This window comes from Ctenopharyngodon idella, chromosome 11, assembly GCF_019924925.1.
Source record: "Ctenopharyngodon idella isolate HZGC_01 chromosome 11, HZGC01, whole genome shotgun sequence".
NCBI classification, from domain to species: domain Eukaryota; kingdom Metazoa; phylum Chordata; class Actinopteri; order Cypriniformes; family Xenocyprididae; genus Ctenopharyngodon; species Ctenopharyngodon idella.
The window spans coordinates 15,506,078-15,529,491 of record NC_067230.1 but is presented as its reverse complement, the minus strand read 5'-3'; the positions used below and the strand labels follow the sequence as shown (position 1 = coordinate 15,529,491).

Genomic DNA, 23,414 nt, shown 5'->3' with positions numbered 1-23,414 from the left:
TATATATATATATATATATAATAGTTGTTTCACAATAGGGAGAAGGTTGGGGGAAACTTAAACTTTAAAAATAAATTAAACATTTATACTGAGATTTATTAAAATATATATTTCGGGTTTAGTTTTCTCATTTTTCATATATATATATATATATATATATATATATATTTTTTTTTTTTACATAGAAGGTATGCATAGACGTCAGTATGCATTTGCCACTCAGTCCCTCAGCTGGACTGAGTGGCAAAAGAACCTGCTGGATGACTGGATTTAATAGCGGAAACTGCGAAAACGCGAGTAAAACGAACAATTACACTAAAAGTTGGGCTCTAAAGTGTTCCTTATGACATGTCAAAGAAACCTAATCCATGGATATTGACATGCAGCCGGGAATCGTGTTTCCTGACATTTATATGTGCCTGATTTCGACGCCGGGGAAATACATAAAGCAAATCTGCCTGTGAACGCTTTATATAAACACTATATAGGAATCGGAGTGATCACTTATTTCGTCATATCGTCCAGCCCTAAACTTGTATAGATTTTGTCAGCGTTTATTTAAAAACACCCAATTATGCAGAATATAACGTTAAATATTTAATTGATGAGTTGTCAACACAATATATTACAATACAATATATAGGGTATGATTTTACCCCCAAATCCAACATTTTGACACAAAAAGATAACTGCAAAACATGTTTCTTTGCCTGGTATTCAGCTGTTTCTGTGAATTGCAGCGACCTATTTGCTTTTTTCTGTAGCTTTCAGCAGTCTGTAAAAATATACCTCAGATTTTGTGTCAAAGCTATTTGTACAGTCAGTCGCAAAGCTCTTTCCCGTTTTGGATGTGTTTCACGCTGAACACCAATGCTGCCACTCAGTCTTTTGCCACTCAGTGGGCGTAACCGCAGTCATAACGGTCAACGGTGACGTCACGTGCATACTTTAGCAGCCCCGCCCCTTTTCAGCGCAACGCTCGTTGTTTTTTGTCTTCCGGTTTGTGTTTACACAGCGATCTTACGTATTTATGAATGAACTGCTCGTTTTAAAATGTTCCCGGTCTACTTACATTTGTTAAGACATCTGCTTTAAACATTACAATGCTCACGATAACTTTCGTTAACTCTACAACAAGTAAATCCACTTCACCAGCTAATTATTCTTTGACAGCGATGCCATAGAAATGTACAGAGCTAACGCAAAAACGGAAGTTCAAAGATTACAAAGATGGCGGCGCACTTGTTTCTCTGGCCAATTTAGGGATTTTGTCACTAGATTTAGTGCCTTCCCTGCCCCTTTTGAGACTTTTTTCAAAAGTTTGGGGATAAATCTAGCAACTTCTTGGTCTACATCTATATCCTACAGAGCCCCGCACATGACATGCAAGAAAAAAAATTAAATCGTGCGCACGACTTACTAATTAATTCCCTCGATTTACTAAATCATGCGCATGATTGATAAATCGAGGGAACGAAATAGTAAATGGTGCGCACGATTTAGTAAATCGAGGGAACAAATTAATAAATCGTGCGCACAATTTAGCCTACTATTTTTTTCCTGCATGTCATGTCCGGGGCTCCATAACATCCATATTTATATAGATCAAAGAATTTGCCATTATGATGTCATCTAGTGACATTTAGCTACCAGTTTTAGCTACTTTCAGTTGAAAGCAGTTGGCAACACTGCACATAAGGTCTATAAAGTTCTGTTTTGCACACATCAATAACAATATAACATAATTAATAAACCACTTTATATACTTGTTGCAAAGAAAACATTTTTTTTTTTTGTAGTACAAGTAAAATTGAGAACACATTTGTGTGCATTTTTTATTTAGACCACACTGTAATGGTCACAACACAGCAGATGGATAAAAACAAAAACACAAACATAATTTCACACATGGAAGACCAAATGTGTAAAAGTATAACTGTGAAAGTGCTACCAATATAAATACATTCAGTTGTTTTTTTTTTTGTTGTTGTTTTTTTTCACACATTTAAACATTTAACATGTAAATTTATACTTCAAAATTAGAACAGAATTTGTCAAAAAAACAACAAAATGATTGAAACTGTTTTTTGGGTGTAAGAAAAGAAAAAGTAAAAGCTGCTTGGGTTGAAAACTCCAGGAAATTTGTTACATTTACAGAGAATCAAACAGAACTTTAAGTGCTTCTAACAGGTTAAGGCTGATCTGTGGTATAAATCCAGTACAAGATAAAGGCCATTTGTTCATGTGTAAAGACCTGGTAAAGTATTACCAGATGCTATCCATATTTACATTTACATCTTGCAGGTAAATTAGTCCTGAGCTAAGGGCGACAGCCATTTACTGCTGTAACCATGGCAAATTAACTATCTGTGTACATACACAGAATGTAATTTGTGTTGTTGGAAAGAACAATGGGTCTCGTTCACTAAGAATGCGTATATATACATACATATGCAGGGCTCCAGACTAACGTTCGAGAAGTGGCACCAGCACCTGATTTGGTAGCACCACACCACACATGTAATATTAATAATTAATAATAATGTTTTGTTTCTTGGAAATACACATTTGACAGTAGCTAGAGTTGGGACGCAGATGTAAATTAATGTAATTAACAACTGTAACAACCTAATACAACCAGAATTCTGGAAATGTGACGTTTTTTAAATTTGAATAAAATTAAAACACTAAAAGACTTTCAAATCACATGAGCCAATATTTTATTCACAATAGAACATAGATAACATAACAAATGTTTAAACTGAGAAATTTTACACTTTTATCCACTAAATGAGATCATTTCAAATTTGATGCCTGCTACAGGTCTCAAAAAAGTTGGGACGGGGGCAACAAATGGCTGAAAAAGCAATAAATTTTGAAAAGATTCACCTGGGAGAACATCTAGCAACTAATTAAGTTAATTGATATCAGGTCTGTAACATGATTAGCTATAAAAGGGATGTCTTAGAGAGACAGAGTCTCTCAGAAGTAAAGATGGGCAGAGGCTCTCCAATCTGTGAAAGAGTGCGCAAAAAGATTGCGTAATACTTTAAGGCTTTGCAAATCTCATCATCTACAGTCCATAACATCATCAAAAGATTCAGAGAAACTGGAGAAATCTCCGGGCCCTCAGACAACACTGCATCACTCATTGGCATGATTGTGTCGATGACATTACTAAATGGGCCCAGGAATACTTCCAGAAACCACTGTCGGTAAACACAATCTGCCGTGCCATCTGCAGATGCCAACTAAAGCTCTATCATGCAAAAAGGAAGCCATATGTGAACATGGTCCAGAAGCGGCGTCATGTCCTGTGGGCCAAGGCTCATTTAAAATGGACTGTTTCAAAGTGGAAAAGTGTTCTATGGTCAGACGAGTCCAAATTTGACATTCTTGTTGGAAATCACGGACGCCGTGTCCTCCGGGCTAAAGAGGAGGGAGACCTTCCAGCGTGTTATCAGCGTTCAGTTCAAAAGCCAGCATCTCTGATGGTTTGGGGGTGCATAAGTGCATACGGTATGGGCAGCTTGCATGTTTTGGAAGATACTATGAATGCTGAAAGGTATATAAAGGTTGTAGAGCAACATATGCTCTCCTCCAGACGAAATCTATTTCAGGGAAGGCCTTGTGTATTTCAGCAGGACAATGCAAAACCACAAACTGCAGCTATTACAACAGCATGGCTTCGTCGTAGAAGAGTCCAGGTGCTGAATTGGCCTGCCTGCAGTCCAGATCTTTCACCTATAGAGAACATTTGGTGCATCATTAAACGAAAGACGACCACAAACTCTTCAGCAGCTGGAAACGTATTCGGTTGTTAAGTCTGACGTAATAACCTTTATCTCCATACCCAAATCCCAGATGGCCAGACAGTGATTCAGTTTTTATAAATGTTAAAATATTAATGTCTGTGACGCTGTGAGCACGGAGACGGTTGTGTAGACTGTAAGTATTTTAAGTTTTTAACTTTTTAAAATGTTTAATATGAATAAATAGTGCTCATAAACGGCCGTCGAGACGGCATTCTCAAGCGAAACGAGTCAAGGCTTGGAACCAGAAACGGCGTTCCTTACGTCACGACTTAACAAGCGGATATCAGGCAAGAATGGGACCAAATTCCAACACCAAAACTCCAGAAACTCATAACCTCGATGCCCAGACGTCTTCACACTGTTTTGAAAAGAAGAGGAGATGCTCCACCAGGGTAAACATGCCCCCGTCCCAACTATTTTGAGACCTGTAGCAGGCATCAAATTTGAAATGAGCTCATTTTGTGGATAAAAGTGTAATTTCTCAGTTTAAACATGTGTTATGTTATCTATGTTCTATTGTGAATAAAATATTGGCTCATGTGATTTGAAAGTCTTTTAGTTTTCATTTTATTCAAATGTAAAAATCGTCCCAACATTTAAAAGAGTAGATTTTAATATTCTTACTGAGTTAGAACTATACTCTTATTAAAAACAACCATTGGTCTTCCATAGTAGGCTATATATTTAGATCATGATAACCACAGGTAAAACCACACATGGCACCCTAACAAAAAAGTAACAATATAGTTTCTATGGTAGGCTATCTAATGGCTGTATGGTATTTAGTCTATAAACAAATTTAGTATAAAATACAAATGCACAAAATTGCTATAGCTTCTTACAAAAATTTCTGGCCTATTCCTTTAATACATTTAATATGTCTACATTAATAATATAATAAAATTCAATATGAACATTCCTGCCACAATACATAAATTGTAATTGCATTTTTTTAAGATTTTCTATTTTAAATTGTATAGTAAAATTCCATTTTTTTTTTTTAACTGAAATGATCCATTCCCTTGTTCCTGAAATATTTGAGTGCACTGTTAGTGTTACTACAGTAAATTCATGGTAAATGTTGGTGATTTTATGGGTTGAAAAGCCTTCTAACTGGATCATTGTGGCACAGTGTTTCTCGTTTTCCACATCAGTGTTGTTGAGAAAGTCAGCACTGTTTCACCTGTCTTTAAACTAGTTTAAATCACCAAGAGATGTGGTTTGTATTGCAGCGCCAAAACTTTTGCCATGTCCAAATACTCACACTTGTGGTCTTTACATACCCCTTGCAGAATATGTGAATCATTTTAACAAAATAAGGAGGATCATGAAAATTGCATGTTATTTTTTGTTTAGTACTCTCCTGAATAAACTATTTCACATAACAGATGTTTACATAAAGTCCACAAGACAAAAAAATAGCTGAATTTATGATTGATTCTTCAGTTTTCCAGCATCTTCTGCATATTTTAACCCTTTCCAGCAGTGACTGTATGATTTTGAGATCCAACTTTTCACACAACTGAGGGACTCAAACACAACTATTAAAAAAGGTTCAAACATTCACTGATGCTCCAGAAGGAAACACGACGCATTCGGGGATGTAAACTTTTTGAACTGGATAAACAGGATAAATTGTACTTTTTTGTCTTCTGGGAAACATGCAAGTATCTTCTGTTGCTTCTGAAGGGCAGTACTAAATGAGAAAATATGATCTTTAAACAAAATAAGAAAAAATTGAACATCATTTTCTTGTTCAAAAGTTTTCACCCCCAGACTCTTAATGCATTGTGTTTCCTTCTGAAGCATCAGTGAATGTTTGAATCTTTTTTAATAGTTGTGTTTGAGTCCCTCAGTTGTCCTCAGTGTGAAAAGACGGATCTCAAAATCATTCAGTCACTGCTGGAAAGGGTTCAAATATGCTGAAGATGCTGGAAAACTGAAGAATCTGCAGGACCTGGAGGATTTTTCTGAAGAACAGAGCTCAGTTTAACTGCTCAGGACAAACAGAGACTCATGAACAACCATCACACAACAAATAAACAGTCGTGGATCATCCAGGTAACCACACACAGTGTTAAAAATCAAGGGTATGTAAACTTTTGAAAGGGGTCATTTTTATAAATTCAACAATTTTTTTGTCTTCTGGACTTTATGTAAACATCTGTTATGTGAAATAGTTCATTCAGGACAGTAACATGCAATTTTCATGATCCTTCTTGTTTTGTTAAAATGATTAAAATTTTTGCATATTCTGCAAGGGGTATGTAAACTTTTGAGCTCAACTGAGCGTCCCATCAGATAATAAAATGTTCTATAAACACTTGCAGTCTTCATGCCTACTTGAACACTTGGACCAAATACAGGAAATACGTCATGTAAAGCCACGTTTCCACCGCAGGAACTTTACCCAGGAACTAAGAGCTTTGGGGTGGTTTTGACCGTAGGAACCAGGGTCTAAATGAAGTTCTGGGTAAAAAAATTCCCCCTCTGAAAGTACCTGCTCGCTAGGTAGTACTTTTTCAAAAGTTCCTGGTACAAATTGTTCCAAGTAATATCGGTGGAAACACGGCTTAAGTAGACAAGTGCAGTGCAAAGACCGCAGATCATATTTGGACATAGCATCTGTCACTTCTCACTAGATCTCACTGCGCTGTTTAGTGGTCACGTGATCGAAACCAATCACCGAGTAAAATGCATTTGTTCTGAGCTTGCGCTGTCTTTTTGCAGAGCTAATCTATGGTCCATGCGGCACAGTTTAAACGAGTAGCACTGTTCTGATTTTAGCTTGTTTAAAGTTTCTCATACACAACAGAAATAGCAGCGCAGTTATCAAAATTGTCGTCACTCACAGTTTACTGGTACACCATTGAGAAACTGCATGTCCGTTTGAACTTCTTGGGACATCCCTGGTATAAAAGGTGTTTATTGTGTTTGAACTGGTTTTGAGAATGACACACTTGGCATTGCTCGAGGATCTGGCGAGAGCGCGTTTGCTGAGAATGACAAAAGGCTGGAAGGAAAGGTTGCGTGGAAAGCCCTTATATGTAGATAGTTTGGGCGTGTTTTATGCAAATGACTAACCTCGTGCACACGGCCTGCTCATTTAGAAAACTCCAAATTCACTAACATTAAAACGAGATTAAAGGCCCGTTCACAACAAGAACGAGAACTATATTTGCATCCACACCAACGAACGATAACTCTAAGCTCACACGCTGCTGTTTCAAAGTCTGTACATGTTTTGCTGTTGCATTTACACGCTTTAACCAGCAGATGTTCTCAGCATGCTGTTTCGAGTGAATAGCTAGTGTAATCGATCTAATAATCTAACAGTGAATTTAGCTGACGAAGTCAATATAGTGGAATAAAAGTCTTTTTCACTGCAACTTCAAAAGAAGATAGACATGTTGTTGAAACTAGCGCTGGATACCTGAAATAATTTTATTTTACACTGTTTGCTAGCCTGGCATAATGAGCTGATCGTTAATACTTCTCACCATTTATTCCGAGGGTATGGCCGATTGTTTTACAAATATACATTTTCTGTCAAGTATCCTTGAAAAGGGGGTTTGACTTGTCAAACAGTGGTGGCTTTTTCTGGACCTCGGCGATTAACTCGTCCGCCATTTTAAATGTGCGAGCCCTTAAATGCGAATGGATTCTGATTGGCTGTCAGTGTTTTATCGTTCAACAGCTGAAAAAAAAGTGATCCCAATGATATCGTTTCTCTATATCGTTATCGTTATAGCTGTGGTGTGGACAGTGCTATTCTTTTATACTTAGAACGATTTTTATATCTTTATCGTTATCTTTATAGTTATCGTTCTTGGTGTGAAAGTTTTTAGAACAAATTTATGTGTACGTGTTTCTCCTGTGTACAAATACAAAATAATTCACGCAATTATTAGTGAATGAGACTCACTTTTTCTAACATTTAGAAAAAACTAACAAATATAATCATATTAATATTAAATCAATTTAGGATTTATATTATACAATCAACTTTGAAAAAAAAACCCCAAATATAATCATAAACACATCATCAAATGCACAAATAAACACCATAGGTAGTTTATAGAACGTAGTGTTTTTTTTCTTCTTCACACATTTAAATTACAACAGGACAACACGGTATGACAAAAAAAAAAAATTGTGCTGTAGTTCCATGTACATGATCCAGTCACTTGACATACTGTATATACCTTGTAAAAACATGTTCAAAGAATGCACCATTTAAATCATTAAATCACCGATTGAACATTAAAGTGCGTAATGAAATGTGCTTGCTTAGTTTGTAAAATAAAACAAAAGTGTAGGTAGGTTAAAACATTTTTACCCAGTGAAATATAATCAAATCATGTCTAAATTAGATGAACAAAGAGCAAAGGCCTATTCTACTATACAACAAGTCCAAATTGCTATGCCGAACAATTCATTCCTTTTTTTTTTTTTCTCAGTAAATGGCCGAAATTCAAATCAGACTAATTGGTTTTGTTGTAAAAACCAGTGAGAGCAGGCCATGATACTGCCCCAGTGTTGTTGGTCCATTCAAGTCTGTCGTCAATGCAAATCCCACAGGCACTTGTAAGAAACCCTCATTAGTATGAAATGGGGCAATCTACAAGAAGGGCCGAAGACAATGTTTCTGCTTGAGAAGTGTGTAGAAAGATGCTTCACATTCTCAAAAAGCTCATCAGGAAAATTTGTGCTTTCATGTCATTCACTCACACCGATGTGAACAGGCCTTAAATCATTCATGCTTGGAAAACGAAGACGTAACACCGTCCCTTTTCAATGAGAGCAAGCCAAATATACCATTCATTTTACTGCTGTCTGCGTGGACACAAAACCTTAAGCAGCAAATGTAAGAATATGTGCTTAGCGCTGGGTGGTTGTTTGGGGAAGTATGATAGGTGTACAAGCTATTCCTGCAAAAGATTCTGGAAAATGAAGATCTCTTTCCCACTCATCCGTCTCTGTATTATAAACTTGCACAATACTTGTGACGTTATTTAGGTGCCAGTTGTATCCTCCAACTATATAGATCTTTTTATCCAGCAAGCAGCAGCCAGCCTCCGACTGACCAGCACGCATTGGACTGACTGTTGTCCACTGATCGGTCTCTGGAATGTAATACTCTACAGCTAGAACATCAAAGCAGCGGTCCACATGGTCCATTCTGCCACCGAGAGCATAAATACGGTTGTTTACACTGATCATAGCATGCAGGACTCTCGGCTCGTTCATGGGACACTTGAAATCCCACTGATCCAAGGCTGGATCATAGCAATGAAGAGTCTTCTTATCCTCCACAGACACCCCATAACCTCCAGAGATGTAGAGTTTCTCTCCACATGTAGCTCCAGCATGACCCCAGATTCTCCTCTTCAGGGAATCCACATAAGTCCACTCATTTTTCCTTGGACAATAGCACTCCACAGAGGACAAGCTGCCAGACCTGTTGCGTCCCCCTGTAGCATAAAGTTGTCCTTGCAGTACGTTGAGCTGAAACTGAATGCGGCTCTCCTGCATGGGTTGGATTCGAAGCCACTGGTTCAGATGGGGGTCATAGCGAAAGCAGATGTCAACTGCGCCCTCTCCACTGCGATACTGCAAATGCTGCCCACCCACGACGTACACAAAATTGTCGAGAACCGACACACAAGCGTGGCTGCATCCCATCTCCAATTCGGTCAACTCTTTGAACTGTCGCACCGTGATGTCAGGCAGGTAGTAAACTTTGCTGCTCACAGTGCGATCATTGTCGGTGTAGGGTGTTCCACCGAAAGTAATTAGCGATGTGACGTCGGAGCGAATGGAAGTCCGAGGTGACTGCATTTCGTGCTGTCGGAACGGAAGGATCTGATAATTGAAGGCCTCTAGGAGAAAGTGTCGACACTGCACATCCTCAACCATGATGTCGACAGTTTGGACACTGTCCACAAGCTCAGACGATCGCATTAGCGGGAAGCGCACGTGGCAGAGCACTTCGCTGGCCGCAGCTCGTCTGGATGCATCATGCTGCAGCCAGCGGATCGCCGCATGGAACAAGTCGATCTCACTACAGTTCTTCAACTTGTTGCTCTGAAGGAAGAAAACCAGTCGTTCCATTGGAATGTGAAGAAAGTCATCCTCCTGAGCTATCTGCAGGAAGTGACGGAACGTGTATGCATCGACTGACTGTTTAAGGGATGAGAGGCTGAATGTGGTGGCCATCTGGCCAATGTTTAGACAAGTCTCAACACTCATGGCTGATTTCAGGAACTCCTCACAAAGCTCCACCACAGGCACCATCTGCAGGAAGACAGCTGCACCAAGAACATCCTGAATGCAGTCCAAGTCCAAAGTGACCTCAGAACTGTAGGCAAAATCAATTATGTGCTTCAGTCCTCTAGCTGAAAGACCTTTTAGCTCTATGGTGTTTTGGTTTGACTCCTTCATTCCTCCAGTAAACATGGCTCTGTGTGGATCAAGAAGAAAAAGATTTTACACCTCTGTTCAAATTGTGAAGAAAGAATCTGCTCATATAAGCTAACCTGAAACAGGGTTCCCACACCTTGGTTAACTTCAAATTCAAGGACCTTTCAAGGACTTTCCAGGTCCAATACCCTCAAGTTCAAAGACTTCGGCCCCATTTACACTAGTGCGTTTTCGTTTTAAAACGCATAAGTTTTGCTATGGTTACGCCTGTCGTTTACACTACGCCGACGTTTTCGAACCTTGAAAACGGAGACTTTCGAAAACACTGCAGACCCCGTTTTAGTTTGAAAATGCCGGGGTTGCGTTTCGCTATAAACGGACCAAAACGGAGACTTTTTAAAATGATGACATGGCTGCCCACGTCCGCTCTGCGTATCCTTAAAAATATTAAAAAAAGCTGAGTCTTAAAAAAGTCAAGGATACGCAGAGCAGACGTGGGCAGCCATATCATCATTTTCAAAAGTCTCCGTTTATAGTGAAACGCAACCCCGGCATTTTCAAACTAAAACGGGGTCTGCAGTGTTTTCGAAAGTCTCCGCTTTCGAGGTTCGAAAACGGAGACTTTTTTAATACGTGTAAACAACATAGAGACTGAACTGCAATCTTTGCTGGCTTTGTTGTCATTTTTAGCAGCGAAACTCAGCATTTTTAATACCTCAGCTGCCTACATGCGTAAGAGGCAACTGTTTACACTTGTACGCACATGTCCAGTGTGCATGAACAGTCATGTGACATGGGTTTTTCGGCCGTGTAGTGTAGATGGAGATCGTTTCTGAAATGCTGTGGAAACGGCAGTGTAGACAAGGATCGTTTTCATTTTAAAATGCCATTGTAAAACAAAAACACACTAGTGTAAACGGGGCCTTAATGTGGGGACACATTTCAAGGTTACATCGTGTTACCTTGTTACAGTTTTCATGTGTCAAACAACTTTTTTGCATTTATTTTTGGCCATATGACATGAGATCTGATATTCTATTTGTCATTTCTATTTTGCATAAAACTGAAGAATATTCGGTACATCCTATACTGTATTCTAAAATGATCTGATATTAACTTTTGCATGGATTTTATTGAAGAGCTTAGGCTCACGTAACCTTAAGTTTTAAGATATATGAATATGCTTTTAAGTTTTTCTTGCCTCGTGGGTTTACATCTGTGAAATGTCGAGGTACCATCGTAGTAGTTTTGTGCGCACGTGAACGTCATGGCAACATACAACAAAGTACCTCGCGCGGGAAACACTTAACGTAACACGTCAATGTGCGTAAATCAAGCAAGTATGCATAGGCCACGAAGTGTTGGCGAAACAACACATTAGCGGACCGGAGGGAATAATTTGGAATTTTTTCCAGAAAACTTCTAGCACAAAATAAATTCAAGCACTTTCAAGGACCTGTTTATTTTCAAAAACTTTCCAGGGCCTTTTTTCAGATTCACAAACTTTCAAGGATTTCAAGGACCTGTGACTGCTCACATTTTTTTTTTTGGGAGTCTTAGTTCTGGAAATATTTTTCCCGTTCATTTTCTAAGTAGGCATTAAAAATAATAATAATCATAATTCAATTTCTAAACCTTGAACCAAAACAACAACAACATAAACTTGACTAACAAGCTGTGTTCTTCCATTTGTGTGTTCAAGATGTCTCTGCTGTTTCAGTGCTTTTTATTTTTGAAGGGTGATACATTTTCTGAGATGATAACAGATACGTTTGTGTTGAACATCAAAGAAGACAATGCTAGTGTCTGTTAAATTTAATTGTAGAAGAAAAAATTAAGATTATTTTTTGTGCCGTTTTCATTTTCTGGGTTTAAAATCTAAGTGAAAGGATGTGACGTTCTCACACACTATAGTGCATCAATGAGTTATCCGTGTCATAAGACTGTATGGCCTCATCCTATTTGAAGTTGGTGTCATGTTATTCATGTAGTGCTTTTCTACAACAATTCAAACTGAGATCCTGTACAATAGTTGAGAGACGCATTCATTGATCGCAAGTGAGTGTTTGTTTCCGTGATGTAAGAGTTTGAAGGCGTTTGCTTTCCTCCTGGCCATCGTTTTTAATGATTGGCATACATTCTCTTCCATAAATACTGTCTACAACACAAATGCAATCTATCCACAGTGTAACTGGTCTTTAGAGCTCTGAGTATAACTCATAAAACAGTTTATATTAGTAAATAAAGGCCGTAAAATAACAGCATGTTCATATTTTCGATGGAGAGTACTAAGTAATGAAAATGGCAGTGCATTCATTAATGCATTAAATCATAGCTAAAACAGGATATGTGTGTATTTGTGTAATATACTGTGGGCTTGTAGCAGGTATAATATATTTGTTCAGTTCGTTGCATGCAATGGGGAATTACAGCGTGTGGGTCCCTTTGATGCTTTTAACTCAATGATCGTAAAATCAAACTGACTGGATCAGAAGCCACTGTTGTGTCGTCTTCCCTCTTCCCTCCTCCACTCCAGTATACCGAGAAAACCTTGTTCAAACCTTCTGAAACAGTAGTGAGAACTTAGCAGTGCTGATAGATAAGTTTCATGACCGATTGAGCACATTTACATATGGACAAGCTTTACTTGTTTCCAAAAAGACAAACAAACAAAAAACACACAGATCATCCTGTTCAAAAATGTACATCCCCTGGCTCTTAATATAGTGTGTTAAAGTGTGAAAAGATGAATTTCAAAATCATAGTCACTGTGGACAGGGGTCAAATTTGAAAGAGAAACTGGACAACCAATGAATGTGCTGGACCGGGACAATTTTCTGAAGAACAGTAGACGGTTAACTGCTTAGGACAAAAAAGGGACTTGAAACTTGAAATCTTTGATCATCTAGGTAACAACACACTGTGTTAAAGTGAACCCCTGGTATTAAGACTTGTATGGCTTAATATAACATAAATTATATATCTTACTGAAATATGTAGTAGAAAGCCCATGAAAGATTTACTTTATTTAAAAAATCCATGACATATTTTGGACAATGGGCAGCGCCATTTTGTTTAGATGCACAGTGCGTTCTATGTCGATGACTGTCCTATTGCTATTTTTACCGAAACACAATAATATATGATGCCAATTTTCAGTCGATGGGCCACAAGAGAAGCGATGTAAATCTTCACTGCTTTACTAGTGATAAGAGGAATAAGGAATGGGAAGTTGTGATGAATGTGGATGAATAAAACTTCCCAAAGAACCACGTCTTTGTTCTCTCCACTTTAGCCCAGATGCCCTTGATACTTTCTCATCTGTATGTTTTGGTGTAGCTGTGGTCTACTAAAAGCCTCAAAGTCATCAGGTCTAAAGTGGAGAGAACAAAGACATGGTTCCTTAGGAAGTTTTATTCGTCCACATTCTTCACAACTTCCCATTCTTTTCTCCTCTTATCGCTAGGAAAGCAGTGAAGACTTGCATCGGTTCTCTTGTTGTCCAAGCTGCACAATGTGGCATCGTATATTATATTTGGAGTCATATTGTGGTAAAAATAGCAACAGGGCAGTGTCAGTAGCTCAGTGAGTGATCATCGACGTAGAATGCAAGCTGCGCAAGGTCAAGCAAGCTTTCGTCATTTTTTTGCGCTGTTCATGGCCAAAAGAGCATTTCAAGTGCATTTTTGGACGTTCTTTAAAAAGAAGACAACTGAAGGTATGACAGTTTTTTGTTTAGTGTTTAAACACTACTTAAAAAAAAAATTATACCTCCAGTTCTCTTTTTTCATCTTTTCCCCGCTTCTTCTTTCTCCTAAGGACATTCCCGACATAACATTCGAAAGAACAATGAACGTAGCTAAAGTGCATTGATTCAATAAGCAATTATTGTCAAAGTTGTATTGAATTATTGAAAGTAAATGCAATCACCAAGGTGATAATGCACACATGCATACTTTAGCAAAATGTACATGTTTATTTATTTTTTTAAACAAGCTATGAGCTGTGTTCCAACGCCACGGTTTAAATCTGCACAGAAACCATTCAAGCCCCAGCAAGACTGTACTGCTAATATCTCGACACTCAAGCTGCTGGCCGCTAATCGCTCAAAAGCGGCCCTTTTGACAAAGTTTCTGGCTGTTCATCCAATAATTTAGAATAGAAAGGATGAGTGCTCTCCAAAGGCATCATTTAGGTCATTTGCCACACAGAGATTGTTTGTGTTTGTGAGAGAGAGAGAGAGACAGAGAGAGAGTCAATCATACAATACTAGTCATATAATTTATTTCACGAATAATGCCTATGTAGATGTTTATTCTACTCTTTAATCCTATAAAAAAAAAAAAAAAAAAAAAAAGTTTAAAATGTTTTAAGAATTAGACAAATTTTGTTATCATTGTGTAACGTTGACACAACATCCCCCTCTAATTTTTGTTTAACAATTTGACCCCTGGAAACAAGTGTATGTACTTTTTAACCAGTTAATTTGTGTAAATTAGCTCCAAATGGATGCCAGACACCACTCATCACCTGCACAATACCATCCAAACAGTATAGCACAGTGATGGCTGTGGGGGTATTCAGCAGCAAGGACTAAGGAACTCGTCAGAACAGAAGGAAAGCTCAATGCAGCAAAATACTGAGATACACTATATTGCCAAAAGTTTTGGGACGCCTGCCTTTACGTGCACATGAACTTTAATGACATCCCCTTCTTAATCCGTAGAGTTTAATATGGAGTTGGTCCACCCTTTGCAGCTATAACAGCTTCAACTCTTCTGAGAAGGCTTTCCACAAGGTTTAGGAGTGTGTTTATGGGAATTTTTGACCATTCATCTAGAAGCACATTTGTGAGGTCAGGCAGTGATGTTGGCGAGAAGGCCTGGCTCACAGTCTCCGCTCTAATTCATCCCAAAGGTGTTCTGTCGGGTTGAGGTCAGGACTCTGTGCAGGCCAATCAAATTCTTCTACACCAAACTCACTTATCCATGTCTTTATGGACCTTGCTTTGTGCACTGGTGCGCAGTCATGTTGGAACAGGAAGGGGTCATCCCCAAACTGTTCCCACAAAGTTGGGAGCATGAAATTGTCCAAAATGTCTTGGTATGCTGAAGCATTAAGAGTTCCTTTCACTGGAACTAAGGGTCCAAGCCCAACCCCTGAAAAACAACCCCACACCATAATCCCCCCTCCACCAAACTTTACACTTGGCACAATGCAGTCAGGCAAGTGCCGTTCTCCTGGTAACCGTCAAACCCAGACTCATCCATCGGATTGCCAGACAGAGAAGTGTGATTGGTCACTCCAGAGAGCACGTCTCCACTGCTCTAGAGTCCAGTGTTGTCGTGCTTTACACCACTGCATCCGACGCTTTACATTGCACTTGGTTATGTAAGGCTTGGATGCAGCTGCTCGGCCATGGAAACCCATTCCATGAAGCTCTCTACGCACTGTTCTTGAGCTAATCTGAAGGCCACACGAAGTTTGGAGGTCTGTAGCTATTGACTGTGCGGAAAGTTGGCGACTTCTGCACACTGTGAGCCTCAGCATGCGCTGACCCCGCTCTGTGATTTTACGTGGCCTACCACTTCGTGGCTGAGTTGCTGTTGTTCCCAATTGCTTCTACTTTGTTATGATACCACTAACAGTTGACTGTGGAATATTTAGTAGTGAGGAAATTTCACGAATGGACTTACTGCACAGGTGGCAACCTATCACGGTACCACGCTTGAATTCACTGAGCTTCTGAGAGCGACCCATTCTTTCACAAATGTTTGTAGAAGCAGTCTGCATGCCTAGGTGCTTGATTTTATACACCTGTGGCCATGGAAGTGATTGAAACACCTGAATTCAATGATTTGGAGGGTGTCCCAATACTTTTGGCAATATTGTGTATCTGGTCTAGAGCACTCGGACTGGGCATAAGATACACCTTTAAACAGAACAATGACCCTAGGGACACAGCAAAGACAATACAAGAGCAGCTTATGAACAACTCAGCCAAAGCGTGAACTTGAACCCAATCAAACATCTTTGGAGAAACCTAAAAATGGCTGTTCACCGATGGCAAAGAGTATAGAACCCAAGAGGCAAAACTCTGATGCTTTTTGGGTAACAGCCACTAGGTGGCGCTTCGGTAGCACGGCAGCCATTTTGGGGTGAAAATGCCAACTGGACAACAGAATCCATCACATCTTATGCACCCAAAATCAGCAAATCTCACAGCCAAATCAGAAAATTTCTCAAATTCAGTAAATTGTATGACACCTACAGCAAATGTTGTATTGTCTTGTATATGTTTTATGTTATCAGTTGTGGAATCCAACCATTACACATCTGAGGTAACGTAGTTAGCCTACTTTATTGAGTATTTCCATTTTATGCAACTTTACATTATTAATAAATTAATAATTAATAAAGTTAAGATCATCATGTTTGTAGCGTGATCCAGGGGATTAAAACGTACAATATATATTTCAGACCTAGTGGAGTAATAGCTAATAGTAAATTACTCCACTAGGTCTGATATATATACGTTTTAATCCCCTGGTTCATGCTAAACATAATGATCTTATAGAACATGATGCATTGCTGTGTCTTTTATCCCATAATTCCCACTTTTGGACACAGTGGCTGTGTTTTTTATTTACATAGTCTATCTATAAGACAACACTGCAAAAACAGTTTACTCTCAAGCTGTTATATTCTGTTATATATTTATTGTCCAACATTCCCAATTTTTCTGATGCATGTCCTTAATTTCATATGTTGGTATTAATTCAGTGTTTATAATGCTAATACTTGAACTTCAAAGAATTTTAACCCAAACTGACTGGGTTAAAACATTTACAGCTCAGTTGGCTGGTGCTAACAAACAGTGTATATCTCACCTGAAGTAGTCACTGCAGGAGGCCAAAACCGCTTTGTGAACCTCAAAGCGCTCGTTGTCAATGGCCAGAACCACATCCAGCAACTGACCTTGATCACGCAACGCAGACAACCCCCTCAGGAGAGTGTTGCTGTGGCTGGGGGCCGAGAAAGTACAACGGAGCGTGCTATTCTTGTTGTTAGCCATGCTGGAAAAAGAGAGAATCAGTTTACGAGGAATTGTATCTCTCACCACTCCCTGATCATTGTCTCTGGCTACACAGTCCATAGAACTTCAGAATGAAGCTTGATGAGTTTGCTGTATCCTGATGCTCCACCAATTGGTCTCAGTTTCTAAACTGGTGCATCAACATGATCCCTGTAATGGCACTTACTTTTAAATTATTCAACAGAATGGATGAAGAACCTATTTGAATCAAGAACCCATAGGCCTTGCAAAAACCAAGCAACAAGCAGTCGTTTGACCAAAACAATTAGTGCTTTCGATGTCAGTATATGTAGTATGTATAAAAGCTAAACAATAAAATTAAAGTCCTGCAAAACTTTTATGTTCTCATATGACAATGTTTTAACATTTTATCTTTTTCACTCATACTCTTTGTTTTGACTGTGGTGGTGAATCGCGAATCGCACACACATGCTGATCTATCATCACTGTGGTCCAGGGGCCTGGTTTCACCATCTGGACGTAAATAAAAAGGTGTGAGTAAAAAGCCTTACGCCGGGCATAGCTACGTCCAGCCTTCAGATAAATATTTACACCTATTCCACCAATTAAAACTATTAAAGGGTTAGTTCACCCAAAAATGAAATTTCTGTCATTAATTACTCGCCCTCATGTCGTCCCACACCCGTAAGACCTTCGTTCATCTTCAGAACACAAATTAAGATAAATCTGATGGCTCAGTGAGGCCTCCATAGACAGCAATAACACTCCCTTTTTCAATGCCCAGAAAGCTACTAAAGACATATTTAAAACAGTTCATGTGACTACATTGTTTCAACCTTAATATTATAAAGTGAGGAGAATACTTTTTGTGCGCCAAAAATAACAAAACAACAACTTTATTCCACAATATCCAGTGAAGGGCGATTTCAAAACACTGCTTCATGAAGCTTCGAATCTTTATGAATCATTTGTTTTCGAATCAGTGGTTCAGAGCACCAAAAATCACATGATTTCAGTAAACGAGGCTTCGTTATGTCATAAGTGTTTTGAAACTTCAATAGTTCACGTGACTTTGACAGTTTGATACACGCTTCGAACCACTGATTCAAAACAAAAGATTCATAAAGAATCAAAGCTTCATGAAGCAGTGTTTTGAAATCGCCCATCACTAGATATTGTGGAATAAAGTCGCTATTTTGTTATTTTTGGTGCACAAAAAGTATTCTCGTCGCTTTATAATATTAAGGTTGAAACAATGTAGTCACATGAACTGTTTTAAAAAGCATTGTTTTAAACTGCATTGAAAAAGGGAGTGTTATTGCTGTCTATGGAGGCCTCACTGAGCTATCGGATTTCATCAAAAATATCTTAATTTATATCCTTATCTGTAAATATCAGAAAGTCCCACGCATGTGCATCAAACAGGAGCGCAATAATTCTGACTAAACTATACACTGCTCAAAAAAATTAAAGGAACACTTTGAAAACACATCAGATCTCAATGGGGAAAAATATCATGCTGGATATCTATACTGATATGGACTGGGTAATGTGTTAGGAACGAAAGGATGCCACACTGTTTGATGGAAATGAAAATTATCAACCTACAGAGGACTGAATTCAAACACACCCCGAAAATCAATGTGAAAAAATGATGCAGCAGGCTAGTCCATTTTGCTGAAATTTCATTGCAGCAACTCAAAATGGTACTCAGTAGTTTGTATGCTCCTAATGAGATGACGGATGGTGTCCTGGGGTATTTCCTCCTAGATCTGGACCAGTGCAGCACTGAGCTCCTGGACAGTCTGAGGTGCAACCTGGCTTCGTCGGATGGACTGAAAGATAATGTCCCAGAGGTGTTCTATTGAATTTAGGTCAGGCGAGCGTGGAGGCCATTCAATGGTATCAATTCCTTCATCCTCCAGGAACTGCCTGCATACTCTCGCCACATGAGGCCGGGCATTGTCGTGCACCAGGAGGAACCCAGGACCCACTGCACCAGCGTAGGGTCTGACAATGGCTCTGACAATCTCCACGGCTTCTCCAGACCCTTTCATGTCTGTCACATGTGCTCAGGGTGAACCTGCTCTCATCTGTGAAAAGCACAGGGCGCCAGTGGCCGACCTGCCAATTCTGATGTTCAATAGCAAATGCCAATCGAGCTCCACAATGCCGGGCAGTGAGCACAGGGCCCACTAGAGGACGTCGAGCCCTCAGGTCATCCTCATGAAGTCTGTTTCTGATTGTTTGGTCAGAGACATTCACACCAGTGGCCTGCTGGAGGTCATTTTGTAGGGCTCTGACAGTGCTCATCCTGTTCCTCCTTGCACAAAGGAGCAGACACCGGTCCTGCTGATGGGTAAAGGACCTTCTATGGCCCTGTCCAGCTCTCCTAGAGTAACTGCCTGTCTCCTGGAATCTCCTCCATGCTCTTGAGACTGTGCTATCAGTGGCCTCCACCTGTAAATCCATTCCTATTTTGGGGGTCGTCTCAGTGAGCGCGTTTACATGCACGTTCTTAAGCCATTTATGCTTAATAAACCGACAACGAACTGTGATCATGTAAACGCGGTAACCCGTTTTCTTTTATCAGAGTAAGGTCATAAACGGCTTAAGCATAAACCGGTCGGAACAGGTAGTTTTTTGGCTCTTACCCCGATTTCACGCGGCATGTAAACACATTAACCTGCTTTCTGTCGGCTTATTGAAGTGCGCATGTGTGATACGTGACAGAAACGCATCCTTCGTGCAGATTTAAACGCATCCGGGCAGAGCGAGCGTTTTGCAGGAAAGGAAGAAGAAAATATATCACAAACACTGACTCTTTCAAAACCCAGAAAATTGTATAAATGTGTTCTCATCTCTCGTGCAGCAGAAGTAGAAGTGGTTCAGTCAAAACGCTGCATCTGTAACTGCATGAGAGAATAATATGAACTGTAAGTTTCTCGCTGACATGTTGCAAGCTTTATTTAACATCACAAATTACATAACATATGAAGTACTCGGAGTCAGATGCGAAAATGATTATTTTTGACGTCACTACACTGAAATAACCCGCTTTATTAATAAAGTCGTGTAAACACGGTTTACTTGTGTTGTCGGTTTACTGGTGTGCATGTAAACAGGGAAAACTGGTTATTTCAATAAGCTGATATTTGTGAGTTATCAGCTTACTGGTGTGCATGTAAACGTGCTCATTGTTGCCCATCTAGTGCACCTGTTGTTAAATTTCATTAACACCAAAGCAGCTGAAACTGATTAACAACCCCTCTGCTACTTAACGGACCAGATCAATATCCCAGGAGTTTAACTGACTTGATGCTATTCTCTGATTAAAAAGTGTTCCTTTAATTTTTTTGAGCAGTGCACATTTTTCTTGTTGGAAATGAATCCAGGTTTAAGTTTCTACATTTAACACAAATAATCGTATTTTTATGAGAGCAGTAACAGTAAAGGGACTGTTGTTGGAGTATCCGATAAATGTAAAATCATTACTATGTTCAGTCGAGTGAATGTGTGTTCCTCATAACTTGTACAAGTTGACATTTTGTGCTTTTGTTTCTGTTTATTATAATTTTTAATTTAGTCATTTTAACGTCTGCTTAAATGGTAAATAATCACTTGATTTTCTGGATTATAATGTAATGTTAATATTTTAACCCATTTTTTACACATAATGAATAGCCTACATAGATACATGATTCACTATATTTGTTTTCATAACCTTTATATTGCACATTGTTTGGAGGACAACATTGGGCAGGATGTGAAATAGCATTTTTTTAAATAATTAATTAATTTTTAAATTAATTTTGGGATTTTTCATCTGATTAAAGGTGCAATATGTAAGATTTATGTCCGCTAGAGGTCGCTAGAGGCCTATTCAAAACAAAGGCGTAGCTTGATGATGCCAAGTTTGAGTGCGGAATCTTGGGACATGTGGTCTTCACCTCAACGGCCGGTGGAAACAATCGGGATAGGACTCGGGAAGAAATCATGTTCATGGATGCGATTATTAACGTTACTGTAGTATGAAGCAGAGCAGGACCGAGTGTTGTGGGAGCTGAACGAGGCCGCTGGAGCGATTGCGCAACACACGCCTCACAAGCAGCGGAACTTTTATTATGCCACAGTCGCCGGCGCCACTTCCGCTTTTCCGATCAAGCGTATGAGGTAACACAGCTCTGTTTATCATATTAGATACATTTTAGTGTGTTGAAAATGATGTTATAATGTTACTCTGTGCGTTCGCTCGGCGGCTGCTGTGAGACACTGTTACACACTGCAGTAAGATAGATTGATTTTAGAATATCATATTAAATGTTGGATGGCTTGTGTTGATAAATGGCATGCAATTAATTTTAAAACATATTGTATGAAGGAGGAAATGCTGTATTACTGTTACTAAAAATAAAGCTGCGTCTGATTATGCTATGTTAGCTACTTCACAAATTAGTGTTTTTCTCTGAGGCATGGTAAAGCATGGTACTCGCAAGAAAATTAGATTTAAACAATAAGACTAAACGTGTTGAGCTATATATAATTAGTTTTCTGTCTATAAACGTAACCAAACAGTTGTTCCCTTGTCTATTAAAACATGTAATATATTAAAGCGTCTGGTGTTTCCATGGTTTTTACTAAATAAAACCGAGAAACCGAGGGTAACGCGGGTATGACGCAATTGACAGGCGACTCCTCACACGTCCCGGAGCCTTGGTTAAAATTGCAATTTTCTCACGATTTACAAATATTTGGAAACATTTGGGATATTGTAAGTACTCAAGTGAACAAAATATATAACCCTGGCCTAGTGGTTTTTGGATGTTTTACTGCAAAAATCTTACATATTGCACCTTTAATCGATTAATCAAAGAAATAATCAACAGATAATCGATTATCAAAATAATTGTTAGTTGCAGCCCTAATGTAGCCTACAGTATAAATAATGTATACTAATTTTGATATTTGCTAAAGATTACATTAAACCGTCTTAATAAATTATTAGCGTTTTCAAAGATTAATCTTAAATGAGTATTAAAAGGCAATCTAAACGTAAAAATAGGGGAACGAGCATGCACAATGACAACTTACAATTTATATCCAACAGATATCAACAAATGTGAAAAACCTATTGATATTTCTCGATTACCAATATGGTACAGATGAAATGGAATTCCTACACAGCTGGTCATGTGATGTCAACATGGCTGCTCCCATGAGAGGGCGACCCACTCCGTGCAGAACAAAACAACTTTTTCTAGAAAAATTATGTCTGAATCCTTCATGTAATGTTGGGGTAAATCACTGTAATGATATTTTTCAAAAGTGCTTTTCATTTCTTCACGTATAAAACTTTAACAAAACATTACAGAGTGCACCTTTAATAATATTCCGAAAACTGTCTGCAGAATAAAACCAATTTGGTTTCTTCCCTAATATTAGCACTAAACCCTGTTGAATTTTGGAGAAACATCTCCCTATGCATGCATCAAACGCATCGCATACAACATCTGACGCTACATTCATGCCTACCTGCTTTGAGCTCGATTCACAGAGAACTCCACACCATCTGACTCCGCCATGCTCAGCGAGGATGAGGATGAGGAAGGTCATCATGTGCAGAAGCCCAAATTACCGCTAACCATGCTCAATCTTAATAAGATAGGAAGAACAACACATGACAATGACAAAAAAACAAACAACCCATATTATACTTACAGTTTCAAGTGCATAGGCTGCTACGAGACATTGAGAACAATAGAAAGGAAAGTAATGATTTCTACCCCATTAATATTGTACGGCCTGTACACTTGGACAGTCCGGGAGGAGCTGACAGAGTTCAGCTCACCTGCACGCGCCTCTCACCCTCTGCTCGACCCCGCGGTTTCTGCTGCGCGCTCACGAGCACACCACTCACAGGCTCCTTCGCATATTACGTCTGCCCATAAATGACACAACTAATCAGAATAAAGCATTTTTATGGGGGGAATAAGGCATTCATACCTAGCCTGGCGAGTTTGCTGCAGTGTTTTTATCATACATATAGCCACTCTCGCAATTTTCGCTGTCAAAAAGCGCAGTTCTCGACGTAAGGGGCGTGTTTTTTCCTTTTCAACGCG

At 39.1% G+C, this 23,414-nt stretch overlaps 2 protein-coding genes and 1 long non-coding RNA gene across 7 annotated transcripts in view; 1 reads left to right on the top strand and 2 right to left on the bottom strand.

Annotated features, from left to right (window-relative positions):
- Positions 1-895: 895 nt before the first annotated feature.
- LOC127522611 (uncharacterized) lies at positions 896-4,190 on the top strand. Its single transcript, XR_007932638.1, has 2 exons — positions 896-2,916; positions 2,949-4,190. It is a non-coding gene; the product is annotated as an uncharacterized LOC127522611 (long non-coding RNA).
- ranbp3a (RAN binding protein 3a) overlaps positions 1,822-23,414 on the bottom strand; it is a 386,526-nt gene continuing 364,933 nt past the window's right edge. Inside the window, exon 20 of the transcript XR_007932630.1 lies at positions 1,822-3,446. The gene's annotated coding sequence lies outside the window, so the exon portion shown is untranslated. The remainder of the gene's footprint in view (positions 3,447-23,414) is intronic.
- Positions 7,781-23,395, bottom strand: klhl26 (kelch-like family member 26). 5 transcript variants are annotated; one of them, XM_051912673.1, is made up of 5 exons: positions 23,299-23,395; positions 23,079-23,233; positions 22,828-22,947; positions 17,129-17,314; positions 7,781-10,278 (listed from the first exon to the last, which is right to left on the bottom strand). In XM_051912673.1, the coding sequence occupies exons 3-5, from the start codon at positions 22,875-22,877 to the stop codon at positions 8,697-8,699; spliced, it is 1,818 nt and encodes a 605-aa protein (XP_051768633.1). In that variant the 5' UTR covers positions 22,878-22,947; positions 23,079-23,233; positions 23,299-23,395; the 3' UTR covers positions 7,781-8,696. The 5 variants fall into 5 exon arrangements, with proteins under 5 accessions (XP_051768633.1, XP_051768634.1, XP_051768632.1 ...); XM_051912674.1 differs by having other exon boundaries at positions 23,144-23,233; XM_051912672.1 differs by having other exon boundaries at positions 23,079-23,354.